This window comes from Ornithorhynchus anatinus, chromosome 2 (assembly GCF_004115215.2).
Source record: "Ornithorhynchus anatinus isolate Pmale09 chromosome 2, mOrnAna1.pri.v4, whole genome shotgun sequence".
NCBI lineage: Eukaryota > Metazoa > Chordata > Mammalia > Monotremata > Ornithorhynchidae > Ornithorhynchus > Ornithorhynchus anatinus.
The window spans coordinates 73,168,463-73,181,994 of record NC_041729.1 but is presented as its reverse complement, the minus strand read 5'-3'; the positions used below and the strand labels follow the sequence as shown (position 1 = coordinate 73,181,994).

Genomic DNA, 13,532 nt, shown 5'->3' with positions numbered 1-13,532 from the left:
AGAGATGTGCCTTATCAGTCTAAATATCACCTGGGTCAAATTACTCAATAATCACAAATCCTTAAAGACAATATTGTCTAACTTTTAAAAAATATCTCCTGGGAATGATGCTTCATAGATTTCTGTGGTATTCTAGTCCAGCATTTTTTCAGCATATCAAGAGGCAATTTCTTAAGCTCTACTAATATTTCGTCTCCTTTAATTTAATTTCCTCTTGTTCTCTTCTCAAAGTACTTGACGAATAACTGGTCATCATCCTCCCTATTTAAAACCTTTTGTATAATCCAAGGCTGTTATTAAATCACCCTTTGCCTTCTTTTCCCTTCCTTAGGCTTGGACAACCCAATTGCCTGACCTTTTCCTTATAAAATGCACATCATGTCTCTTTAATCGTTTTCCCTAGTCTCTCCAATTTCTCCATTCCTTTTAAAAATGCAGTGATGAAACAAGGGCACAATAAAATGACTTTTCCTATGATGGGAGGGGGTGTTAAAGATAAACTGCATTAGATCACACGTGGCTTTGTCTGACATTGCATGGCTGTATCATGTTTCATCCAGAGACACTGGTTCTGTGGAAAAACAAAAAATCTCTAGGTCTCCCCTGGTGGTCTATCCCAAATGCACAGTGAAAACATGCATTATGATAGAACTGAGCTTACTCTACAGCACTTCCAGAGCACAGCAGAAAGATTATTTCCTGCTTGATGGCCTTTTTACCTACCTCCTCTGCCAGTATATATTAGCAGCATATTATCTGACTCAGATTCATCTTGTGGATTACTGTGAATTTCAAGTCTTCCCTTGTGGAATTTGCATCTGATATTTTTTTTCCCCAATCCTGTCTCTATGGTAGCATATTTTTGTTCCCAGTGTACTTCTTCACTAATGTCCTTATTGTGTTTTATCCTGTTTTTGTACAACTGTTTTTCCAATTTATTAGTGTCATTTTGAATTTTACTGATGCCTTCCAAAGTGTCATCAACCTACACCAATTTAGTATCTGCAAATTTGATCATGTTCTTGTTTCCTTTACCCAGATCAATAAAAATGCTCAAGGGAAACACTCCCTGGATCAATCACAGAGGACAAAACTCAGTGTTATTATTAACTAGCTCAAACTTCACACTTAAAGGAAAATATGTACCACTTGTTAAAGAGTCAAGAGCACATTTCCTCTTAACCTGTGAGAATGGCATGTGGGTTGAGATCAAATTCCTTCCTGAATCCTGAAAGAGTGCATCTATTGCTTTCCCTTGGTTTGCATGTCCTGTCATCATCACGGAAGGGAATTAAATTTGTCTGGGAATTAAATTTGTCTGGCACAAACTGCACATTACAGAGCAAGGTTGGTTGTTTCCCAGTTACTCATGTTACTCAATGTGTTTGCAAATTCATGGTGCCCATTTATTTTTCTTCTCTTCTAGGGTGCATGTGTGGAGCTGACTGGTCTGTAATGCCTAAGTCTACCCTGATAATCAGTTTTAAGAGATGGACACCTCTGTGCCTTTTAAACGATGGGCAGAGCACCTGTCCTTTTACAATTATGAGGGGCTTCTCCCATTCCTCATCAATTTTCAATACTGAGAGCTGAGCCTGTAATAATATAATTCCCCAACTTGAAAATGCAAGTCACCTGACAGATGATTACTAGACCTGAACTGTCAATCAATGGTATTTACTGAGCACTCTGTGCAGAGTACTCTGTACTAAGCAGTTGGGTAAGCACTATAGAACAGAATTAGTACATAATTGGGAAGCCGCGTGGCCTAATGGATAAAGCATGAGTCAGAAGACCTGAGTTGTAATACCGGCTCCGTCACTTGCTTGCCATGTGACATTGGGCAAGTCAGCTAACTTCTCTGTGTCTCAGTTTCCTCAACTGCAAAATGGAGATTCAAGACCTGTTCTCCTTTCTATTTAGACTGTGAGCCCCATGGGGGACAGGAGCTGTATTTGGTCTGATTAACTTATATCTACCCTAGCACTTAGAACACACAGTAAGCCCTTAACTAGTCCCATACAAAAACAAACAAAAACGATCTCTGCCCTCAAGGAGCTTCATACCATGCTACTAAAGATATTCTTTTATCAGGCAAGTGGGTTTTGGTCTGGTCAGCTTTTCTCAATCACTGATTTTCATAGAGACAATAGCAGAATAATACTGAAAGCATCCACCTTTTCCCTTTTACTCGTTTACTTTTTCCTTGATGATTTTCTCTGGGTCTTTCTGCTCTGGCCCAAATTAAATGAGTAATTTGTTGCTATATCTTTTAAACGATCTTGGGTGCCTTAGTCTAATTTCTTCTTTTTTGTAGATTTTTCATTTGGAAGTCTTTAGTCTACTGAAGAGTTCTAGGTTTATCAAGCTTGGCATCTTATTAGTCTTCTTGTCCAGCCTGCAAATCTCCGTTCGTAAAGAATGACCAGCATCATTCTTTGGCTCGTAAGGCTGTTTTTCCCCCATGTCACTTTCAACTCCTAACATTAGCTGTTGGCACTTACTATCTTTTAGTTCATTTTCTTTATTTTGCTGATTTCTCTCCTCCTTTCCCTGAGGATCTTGAAAATGATCATCTTTTGATTGCTTCGATCAAGTTTTCTACCCTCAACTAATTCTTCCTCATTAGAAAAAAAATCCAGTAAGGAATCTACCTTAGTTGAGTCCTTAACTTTCTGGTTCAGTAAGTTGTTCCCAATATCTGGGGTGTTCAAAAATTACCCATCACCAGCAGATTCTTGGCTCTACATCAATTGATCAATCAATGGTATTTACTGAGCAATTACTCTGTGCAGAACACAGTACTAAGTGCTTGGGAGAGTACAATACAATGGATTTAGCAGACATGTTTCCTGCTCATAACGAGTTTACAGTCTGAAGGGGGAGATGGGCATTAATATAAATAATTTATAATCATCAAAATCCAGAACAGGCACCAACTAAACAGTCTTACCCAAATGACCTGTTTCCTATTAATTTGCCATCTGCTATGACCTTGGGCAAGTCACTTAACCACTACATGACTCAGTTACCTCATTTGCAAAATAGGGATTAAAATGAAAGAAGGGAAGGAAAACAAACCTGTTGGGTGGTTAAACCAGTTGGGAGGGTAAAGGAAAAGTGCTTGCCATTAAACCCAATTTGGTTTGATCTAGTACCAGAATGACAGTAATAACTGTAGTATTTGTTAAGCACTTACTATGTGTCAAGAATTGTTCTAAACACTGGGGTAGATATAAGGTAATCAGGTTGGACACTGTCCCTGTCCCACATGGGGCTAACAGTCTTAATCCTCATTTTAGATGAGGGAACTGAGGGCCAGGGAAGTTAAGTGACTTGCCCAAGGTCACACAGCACATATGTGGCAGAGTCAAGATTAGAACACAGGTCCTCTGACTCCCAGGCTTGTGTTCTTTCCACTAGGCCACATTGATTCATTGATTGATTCATTCATTCAATAGTATTTATTGAGTGCTTACTATGTGCAGAGCACTGTACTAAGCGCTTGGGATGAACAAGTCGGCAACAGATAGAGACAGTCCCTGCCGTCTGACGGGCTTACAGTCTAATCGGGGGAGACGGACAGACAAGAACAATGGCAATAAAGAGAGTCAAGGGGAAGAACATCTCGTAAAAACAATGGCAACTAAATAGAATCAAGGCGATGTACAATTCATTAACAAAATAAATAGGGTAATGAAAATATATACAGTTGAGCGGACGAGTACAGTGCTGTGGGGATGGGAAGGGAGAGGTGGAGGAGCAGAGGGAAAAGGGGAAAAAGAGGGTTTAGCTGCGGAGAGGTAAAGGGGGGATGGCAGAGGGAGTAGAGGGAGAAGAGGAGCTCAGTCTCACCTCTTGGAGGAGGTGAGTTTTAAGTAGGGTTTTGAAGAGGGAAAGAGAATCAGTTTGGCGGAGATGAGGAGGGAGGGCGTTCCAGGACCGCGGGAGGACGTGACCCAGGGGTCGACGGCGGGATAGGCGAGACTGAGGGACGGTGACGAGGTGGGCGGCAGAGGAGTGGAGCGTGCGGGGTGGGTGGAGTTGTTTAAGAAGGGGAGTGACATGCCCAGATCGTTTCTGCAGGAAGATGAGCCGGGCAGCGGAGTGAAGAACAGACTGGAGCGGGGCGAGAGAGGAGGAAGGGAGGTCAGAGAGAAGGCTGACACAGTAGTCTAGCCGGGATATAACGAGAGCCCGTAACAGTAAGGTAGCCGTTTGGGTGGAGAGGAAAGGGCGGATCTTGGCGATATTGTAGAGGTGAAACCGGCAGGTCTTGGTAACGGATAGGATGTGTGGGGTGAACGAGAGAGACGAGTCAAGGATGACACCGAGATTGCGGGCCTGAGAGATGGGAAGGATGGTCGTGCCATCCACGGTGATAGAGAAGTCTGGGAGAGGACCGGGTTTGGGAGGGAAGATGAGGAGCTCAGTCTTGCTCATGTTGAGTTTTAGGTGGCGGGCCGACATCCAGGTGGAGACGTCCTGGAGGCAGGAGGAGATGCGAGCCTGAAGGGAGGGGGAGAGGACAGGGGCGGAGATGTAGATCTGCGTGTCATCTGCGTAGAGATGGTAGTCAAAGCCGTGAGAGTGAATGAGTTCACCGAGGGAGTGAGTGTAAATGGAGAACAGAAGAGGGCCAAGAACTGACCCTTGAGGAACTCCAACAGTTAAAGGATGGGAGGGGGAGGAGGCTCCAGCGAAGGAGACCGAGAATGACCGGCCAGAGAGGTAAGAGGAGAACCAGGAGAGGACAGAGTCCGTGAAGCCAAGGTGAGATAAGGTATGGAGGAGGAGGGGATGGTCGACAGTGTCAAAGGCAGCAGAGAGGTCAATGAGGATCAGAATGGAGTAGGAGCCATTGGATTTGGCAAGAAGGAGGTCATGGGTGACCTTAGAGAGAGCAGTCTCGGTAGAGTGGAGGGGACGGAAGCCAGATTGGAGGGGGTCTAGGAGAGAATGGGAGTTAAGGAATTCTAAGCATCAATTGTAGACGACTCGTTCTAGGATTTTGGAAAGGAAGGGTAGTAGGGAGATAGGGCGATAACTGGAGGGGGAAGTGGGGTCAAGAGCGGGTTTTTTAGGATGGGGGAGACGTGGGCATGTTTGAAGGCAAAGGGGAAGGAGCCCTTGGAGATTGAGTGGTTAAAAATAGAAGTTAAGGAAGGTAGGAGGGCAGGGGCGATGGTTTTAATAAGGTGAGAGGGAATGGGGTCCGAGGCGCAGGTGGAGGGGGTGGCACTTGCGAGGAGGGAGGAGATCTCCTCTGAGGATACTGCAGGGAAGGATGGGAAAGTAGGGGAGGGGGTTGGTGGGGGAGGGGAGAGGCGGAGGGGTGACTTTGGGGAGCTCAGACCTGATCGTGTTGATTTTCGTGAGGAAATAGGTGGCCAGATCATTGGGGGTGAGAGATGGGGGAGGAACAGGGGGCCTAAGGAGAGAGTTAAAGGTCCGGAACCTGACCCCATGATCCTGGATCCTGAGGGGTCCTTGGACTGAATAAAAGTCCCAGCCAGGACACCTACCATTTGGCATGTAGCAGTCAGAGATGAGAGGGTCAATTTTAGGCAAAGGTAGCTCAATAGGTTGAGGCAAAGGCATCTAGACAGGTGGTTGCTAACCCGACAATAGTCTTTAAAAATAGTATTAGCCATTGTAGTTACTGAGGACATAGCTTTCTATACCATTTATATTGAGTTCCTACCGTTCTGTACATTGTCATGAACTGTAGTCACTAACCAATCTCACCATTCACAGGCAGACAGGAATTTATATCATCTTGAGATCCCCAAGACTACTAGACAGTTGCTTTCAAGGTGATCATGAAATGATCTGAAGGACTGCAATGAAATAACCACTGCTCTGGATGCAGTCTGTCAGATAATGCAAATAGCTTTTCTCTGGCTTCCTCACCCCTACCTCTGGTAGCTCTGTGTCACAAGTCTCATTTCTTCATGGAAAGTAACCTATTCCGGTCAGTTGTATGATGAGAGCAGTACACAAAATCATAACTTCATGATGAGCACTTATTCAACAGAAACTCATTTCAAACACCACTTTTGGTTTCGATCTACTCCTTGTGGATGAATTGATTTTGGGGGCTGACCACAGAATAATTCACCCAATTCCAAGCTGCCAGGTCCTTCCTTCATGGAAAATAACCTATTCCTGTCAGTCATACCATTAAAGCAGTACATAAAACTGTAGCTTCATGATGAGCACTTATTCAAAAGAAACTCATTTCAAATACCACTTTTGGTTTCGATCTCCTCGTGGATGAACTGATTTTTGGGGCTGACCACAGAACAATTCACCTAATTCCAAGTTGCCAGGTGCTTCCTTAGAGAGCCATCTTAGTCACAAACATCCATTTGAATTGGACTCTGCTTCATTTCACCCATGTGGAAAATGATCTCATTGAGACATAAAACGCAAGACAGCAGACAAAGGCACCTGAGGGTTGCACATGGCAATGGCTGGAGAGTTTCCTTTTTTATGAAATCAAAACATTTTACTCTGCATCAAGGAAACTTATTACCAAGTATGACTTAACCTTAAGAAGTTTCATCGTTAACATGGCATGCTGAAGAATTCTAATGACAAGAACTGGCTTTATGCTTCAGCTGCTCCTTGCTCTGAAGAGATCCCAACTCCCCACATGAGAGCAAAACAAACTTTTTCTTAGACTTTGCAAAATCTGAAGGCAAAATGTCATAGCTTTTCCTTACAGTCAAGAGTTCCATGATCTACTGCCTCCCCTACTTCCTTTTCATTGTCCTTAAAAGATAGTAGAATGATTTCAATTCAAAGGGAGCTATTATCTAATAGAATCTCTGGAAATAATTTGGGAAGAAATTCACTTTCAGCTTTCAGAAAGAAACAACAACAAAAAAACCTTTACTGAATCAGAGGGTAAACATGACAGTGTCAAGATAACATATGGAATGAATAACAAAGGGAAAGTAGGAGAGAAACAAATATATTTTGAAATAGGATATTAAAGCAGTTTCAACCATATTCTGGCCAGCATGTTTGAAATTACTGAATTTTTAGGTGCAAGTGTTGAAGAGCTGGGATGATTTTTATTGGAAGGGAGGATGTGGAAAGAGGAGGTAAATAGAGTAAGGAAGAGCGGGAAAACTGATGGCCCCAAAAGAGAACATCTAAATGTCTGATCAGATCCCATTTGTCCACCTATTGCTGGATAGCATCTCTATTGCTAAAAAAGCTATATATGTTTACTACAATACTGTTGCTGATGAAGACTACTCTCTGTCTAAATAAGGAATAGGTATTTGTAATCCTGATGACAGGCATCTGCGGTATGAGTCTACCCTTGCCTAGGTGTGTTTTCCAAAACTGCACAGCACTGTGTGTGACTATCTCACATAAAACATATAATAAACCAAATTACCCTCTAACAATGGATTGTTAAAAGCCAAAGGTCACACTACTGTTAGGGATTCTTCATGTACTGTGTCATTTGTGAAATCAAGTATAATACAGAGCAAAAGTTTAATTGCAAATAAAGAAAACAGAATTGTTTTTCCCCCCTAACAACTACGTTGCCTTTGGAAGCCAAGTGAGAGGTGGGCCCAATCAAAGAAAAAAGATTAAGATTGCACAATGATGTGGTTGCTTTCAATCAGTTCTGGAAGAGCTCAATTTTGAGTACCATGTCAATCTGACAATCAATCAACCAACAGTATGTATAGAGTGTTTACTGTGTGCAGAGCACTGTATTAAGTGCTTGGGAGAGTACAATATGACAGAGTTGGTAGACATGTTCTCTGCTCACAACGAGCTACAGTCTAGAGGCAGAGACAAATATTATGTATGAATAAATACATTATGGAGAGGTACATAAGTGCTGTGGGGCTGAGGATGGGGTGAATAAAGAATACAAATCCAAGTGCATGGGCAGTGCGGAAGGGAGTGGGAGAAGAGGAAAAGAAAGCTTAGTCAGGGAAACCTTCATGGAGGCAATGTGCTTTCAATAATGCTTTGAAAAGGTGGACAGAGAGTGATGCCCCAAAACCACCTCCAGAAAAAGATCCCATTTTCATTGACTTCCCAGCAACTGTGATGGGATCGATTTCACTTGCAATCCTTGTCCAAACAGCAAAGTTCTCAGTGGTCCTATTTCAGCATATCTCAAGGACTAATTAAATCCTCATTACTATTTTCTAATTATTCTAGAGCTATGGGATTTTACAGAGCAAGTCCCTTACGGCAAATTAGATGAAAAGGGTTAAATAACCTGTGTTGATTTTGAGACTCCAGATCTATTTTCAGACCTTTAGCATACCCATCAACATAATCATGAATATTTAACTACGTACCACTGTGCAAATTAAAAAGGGAGAGCAGAGAAAAGGTTTAAAAAAATTAATTCTGACCCCTAAATGTTTGCCCTAATAAAGAAGTTCATTAACTGATTTCTTTGGAATGGCATCCAGTGCATTCATAAAACGATTTACTGCTTTGACCAAATGAATGATTTAAAATTTGAAACTCTTAAATAGAAAAATTCTGAAATTTGGCAGTTGCAAAATGTAAATTACATCATCCCTGTTAAAAAAAGCAAACATAGATCATGACAAAATTGGTAAGCTATTGACGGTTGGCACTTCTTTTTCCACTCTTCAATGTAAACTGTAAACCTGTCAATTACAACCAAAGAACTTGCACTACTACAATTTTTAATATTTATGTTTCTTAACCTATTGGGCTGTCAAAATTTTGAGGTTTATTTTTCTATTTGTAAGCTACTCTATCAGATTTTTTCATAAGCAAAATTGATTTCAGAAATCCAAGATAGGGTATCAAAGCATGGGGTCTAAAAAAATCTGGGTTCTGGAGATAAAGCACTTAGGGGCAAAACATTTTAAGTACCTAGTTTAATAGTCTTTGGGGTCGTCATACACACTCAATAAATAATACTCTGATAAAATCTTTAATGTTCCATTGATGTTGAATTTAGTGTGAAGTCCTTAAAGACATGAGCTATTAAGTGATATGTTTTTTGAAAGTATTTGTGAAGCACTTACTAAGTGTCAGACACTGTTCTATGCACAGTGGCAAATACAAGGTAGATATTTATTCAAATCACTGTTCCTTAGACATTATAATAGGGTTCAAAAGAAGCCAAGATCAGATAAACAAACCCATTTACCTGATGTTTATCAGTATAGTATTAAATCTAAAGATGAAATGAACAAAAGAAAAAAATGTAATCTCCCATTGCAAAACAAAAGGCCCAAGTATCTAAGATCCATCCCCTCACCCTCAAACAATATATATTTTTATATGTATATGTGCCTCCTTCCAGAGGATGTGATCTTCCCAAGTTTTCACACAAATATCCTTATAAGCTTTTGGTTTTAAAAAAAAAAAGGCATGGCATTCTGGTACTCTGCTTTGCAGTAGGGAAGGGGTAGCCTGAGGGAGACAAACATGAAAAATCCTAGCAGGGTGCTGAGTGCCAAGAAAGGAAGAATAAAATACAGTCAAATACTTTCCAAACAAAATAAATAAATTTAAATAGGCTTGTTCTTATTGGTATATCAGTAATGATAGCTGCTCTGATTCAACCCTGTCAATCAGGCTCTACAGTAGCTGATGAATAATGAATTTTTTAAAATGTCCACCAGCTTTTTGCCTATCCCATAGACTGAGCTTCTAGGGACCCTTTCCCCACTGAGTAATTTCTCACAACACAAAGAAAGAGTGTCCCCTAATAAGTGATTAGAAAACTACATTGAAACTGGAGGGTCAATTTGTATTTTAGGTTTCTTTTCTTTTTTCCTAGAAAATAGTGGTAATTCTGAGCCAAGCATTTAAATTAGCTGAACAGAAGCTTGCAGATCAGGTGTCTTCAGTGGGAAAGATTTTCCGCTTAGGTTTTTATCAGCAAATGATAAGTATTTTCCGTCTGAGCCTCTCCCATCCTTCCTCCTCTCCAAGTTCAGTGGAAACAAGTTCCAGCAGGCAAAGGAATCCACTAAAGTAACAATCTTTTTGAAAGGTGAAGTTTTCCATTTCAAAGGGGAGAGTAATCAATGATGGAACACAACAGGGAATGCTTGCATGTTTATGTGCTTACAGACCAGACTTTACAGACACTTTTGGGAACATGCTTATCAAAATCAATAGGATTAAGCCGATGACAAATTTCAGGCTGGCTCTTGGAAACAAGTGGTCATTTTAAGCAAGTTAGAATTCCTATATTTTGCAAAGCACATTCCTAATTCCGGTTAGTAAAAACTACACTTCGCATGTAAGAGGTTACTGTTATTCATTATGAAAGGTTATGTAGGGGAACTGTATAAAAATTATTGACATACTAAAGATTAACACCCAACCTTGAAAAAAATCTTAATCTACTTTGTGTACTTCCACATATCAAGTCTACCTGCTACTAGTGGAAAAAACCCTCAAAATAAAATACAATTGAGTAGAGTTAATAGTTTGTTTTTTTAATACCGCTTCTCCTTCCTTATATCTGACTTTTCATATTTTCCAGCTTCATTTATGTTTTTCTCACTGTTTCTTTATTCTTTAATCCCTACTCGTGTTTTCCTAGAGGCAAGAAAAAAAATTAGCGGAAGACAAAACACATTTGGCTCTCATCTTCTTTTCCATGATTACTAGGTCCCCAGAGGGTCAGACAGAAATATTTGTTACAGAACCACTCCTAAATAGAAAAAGGCAGGGTCATGTGCAATTCTGGAAAAAAAAACACAAAAGAAACTAACCACTGCAGTTACATAAGCACTCTTCTATTGTTGACCATAATGACCGTTTACAACTAAACACTCTCTTTCCCAGTGAATATAGGGTTAAACCCTTGTAACACGCAGGTTGCTCAAATAGGGTGATGTAGACATAGAACAAGGCCCACAGGAATCATGAAAGCCTGATTAATTCTGTAAAATAGCTAAGGTACCAATACTCATATATTTTGATATTTTTTAAGATTATACCTTGCTCTGTGTATGGAAAATGAAGTTCTTTTTCTAGTCATCTAGATATTTATAAGGCTAAAGAAGGTGAAGACAAGATCCATCAACATGTTTAGACTCACTTGTTTTCCACTTTATTTCTCAAACAGACCAAGGTGTAATATTTCAATCTCTAGCTGGCAGCAAATAGGATTTGACAAAAGATAAATCTTTAAGTTGACTTGATGGAAAGCCTAGAGTCAAATTTTAGCAGTTCTAACTGCCCCGAACATGTAGGGAGAAGGGAAAGAAAACCCCACATCTGGAAGCCAGAGAACTTGGGTTTTAATACTCGTTCTCACACTCATATGTTGTGTGGCCATTGGCAACTCACTTAACATCTCTGTGCCTCCATTTCCTCAATGGTACCATGGGGATTCAATACCTGTTCTCCCTCCAACTTAGACTGTGAGCCCCATGTAGGACAGGGACCGTGTCCAACCTGGGAACTTGTACCATCTCAGAGTTTACAACAGTGCTTGACACACAGTGAGGTCTTAACCAAAAAAAAAAAATTAAAAAAGGCGTGTGGGTGTTGTGGTGGTCTTGGCACCTAATACATAGCCAGGAGGCCCAGGGGAGAAGGAAGGTGCTTTCTTGAAGATCAAGTAACCAACCACATATTGCTCTTCCAAGGCCCTCAAAACTCATAGATGTCTCCATAACATATGGCACTGTGAGAAGATGTATGGCATTAGTTACACTACAGCTTATTAATTTCTCTACCTGGAAAGTCTTTTGATATAGAGTACAGGATGAGGACCTAGATGTAGACAATGATGAAAAAGCCATTTCAGTCTACTTGCTTAGAATCCCTGATGGATGATTCTCGATTTTTTCAGAGCAAGATTCCCACTACCACTATCACACAGTGTTGCAGTATAATTTTCTTCACATATGATAAGTAGGTGGCTTTTGCAACTGCATCTTGGCATACTCTTGCTCGTTCTAAAATAAGTAAAGAACACCATCTTTCTGAGGCAACACATTTCTTTTTTAAACCAGGAGAGGGGCAGGTGAGAAAATTCAAACAAGAGTCGCAGTCTCACAAAAACATAATACGGGGCACAATGGTACAATTAAACACCAACCTCGTTCCTGTGGCATGGGTGACTGGCTCAAGGCAGGATGGGAACTGGATTCTGATTGGCTACCAGGAGGCTGCGGTGGCATCTGACTACCTGTAACACATAGGGAAATGGGTGGGGGAACCCTTTACATTAATGCTGCAATTGTGCCAGATAAAGAAGAAATAGCTACACTTGTTACACCTCTGCAATCCAAAAAGATGTCATTTGACACAAAAAAACACCGTTCAACCAATCTAATTTTTCACCGCTGGTTTCAGTATCTGAAAAGGAAGTATGTAAAGACATATGTAGCAATGGTCTGTTGAAATGTGCAATTTCCTATTGAGGGACCTCAACGACAGTCATTCTGCACACACTTCTCATATTTCTGACATGTTTCTGCAAGGGAGTTCCATGAAATTCAAGTCCGTCGAGGAATATGTTGAACAGCTCTATTATTTGTAAACGGCTCCAACCTTCTCTGGCAGTCTCCAATTTAAGACCCTCCACAATTTTTCAGTATTAATATTAAATCGATGGATAAATGATTAATCAATACAGAAATGTCCAATTTAGTAATTTTTTCAATAATTATAATGATTTTCCATGAATCACTAGATTGATGCTATGTCCAGTTTGGCTTTAAATATGATTTGTATGTAAAACTCTTATATGCACTTTGCAAAATACTACACGCTAGACAGCCCATTTGCTTTTTTCTTTTTTTTTTTAAACAGTATTTCTTAAGCACTTACTACGTGCCAGGCACTGTACTAAGCACTGGCATAGATACAAGCTAATCAGGTTGGACACAGCAAATGTCTCACATGGGGCTCACAGTCTTAATCCCCATTTTACAGATGAGGTAACTGAGGCACAGAGAAGTGAAGTCCCAGGGTCACATAGCAGGCAAGTGACAGAGGTCCTTTTGACTCCCAGGCCCATGCTCTATCTACTAGGCCACATTGCTTCTTATTATGCCCTGCATCTCCATGGGAACAAGACTGAGTGCTGCATGGCAATGAGCAAATGACTAGTGCTATGATCAATTCTTGGCACAAGTGTTCATTTCCTACACTCCTCTGAGACTGCACTCTCCAAAGCCACCCAAGAATCCCCCTCCTTGCCAAATCCAATGGTCTCTACTCTATCTTATCTTATCTTCCTGTGATACCGTGGACTATTTCCTTCTCCTGGAAACCCTATCTAATCTAGGTTTCACCTGACTGAAAACTCACTGAGGGCAGGGATCATGTCTACCAATAGTAAGGTACTCATCCTAGTGCTAAGTATTTAGTTAAGGGCTCTGTAAAGACTACCAATTGATTGGGTGATAAACACAATATTCACTTATATCTCACTGGCTGCTCTTCCTTAGTTTCTTGTGCTGACTCTCTTGCTTCTCATCATGCAACTGCGATTTCCTCGAGGCTCTGTGCTGGGTCACTTACTCTTCTCC

The 13,532-nt window shown here is 40.8% G+C and overlaps 1 protein-coding gene across 1 annotated transcript in view; it reads right to left on the bottom strand.

Annotated features, from left to right (window-relative positions):
* ARID1B (AT-rich interaction domain 1B) overlaps positions 1–13,532 on the bottom strand; it is a 514,902-nt gene that overhangs the window by 101,364 nt on the left and 400,006 nt on the right. The window contains 1 exon segment of the mRNA XM_029057789.2: positions 12,095–12,184. Coding sequence (XP_028913622.2) covers positions 12,095–12,184 — 90 coding nt within the window.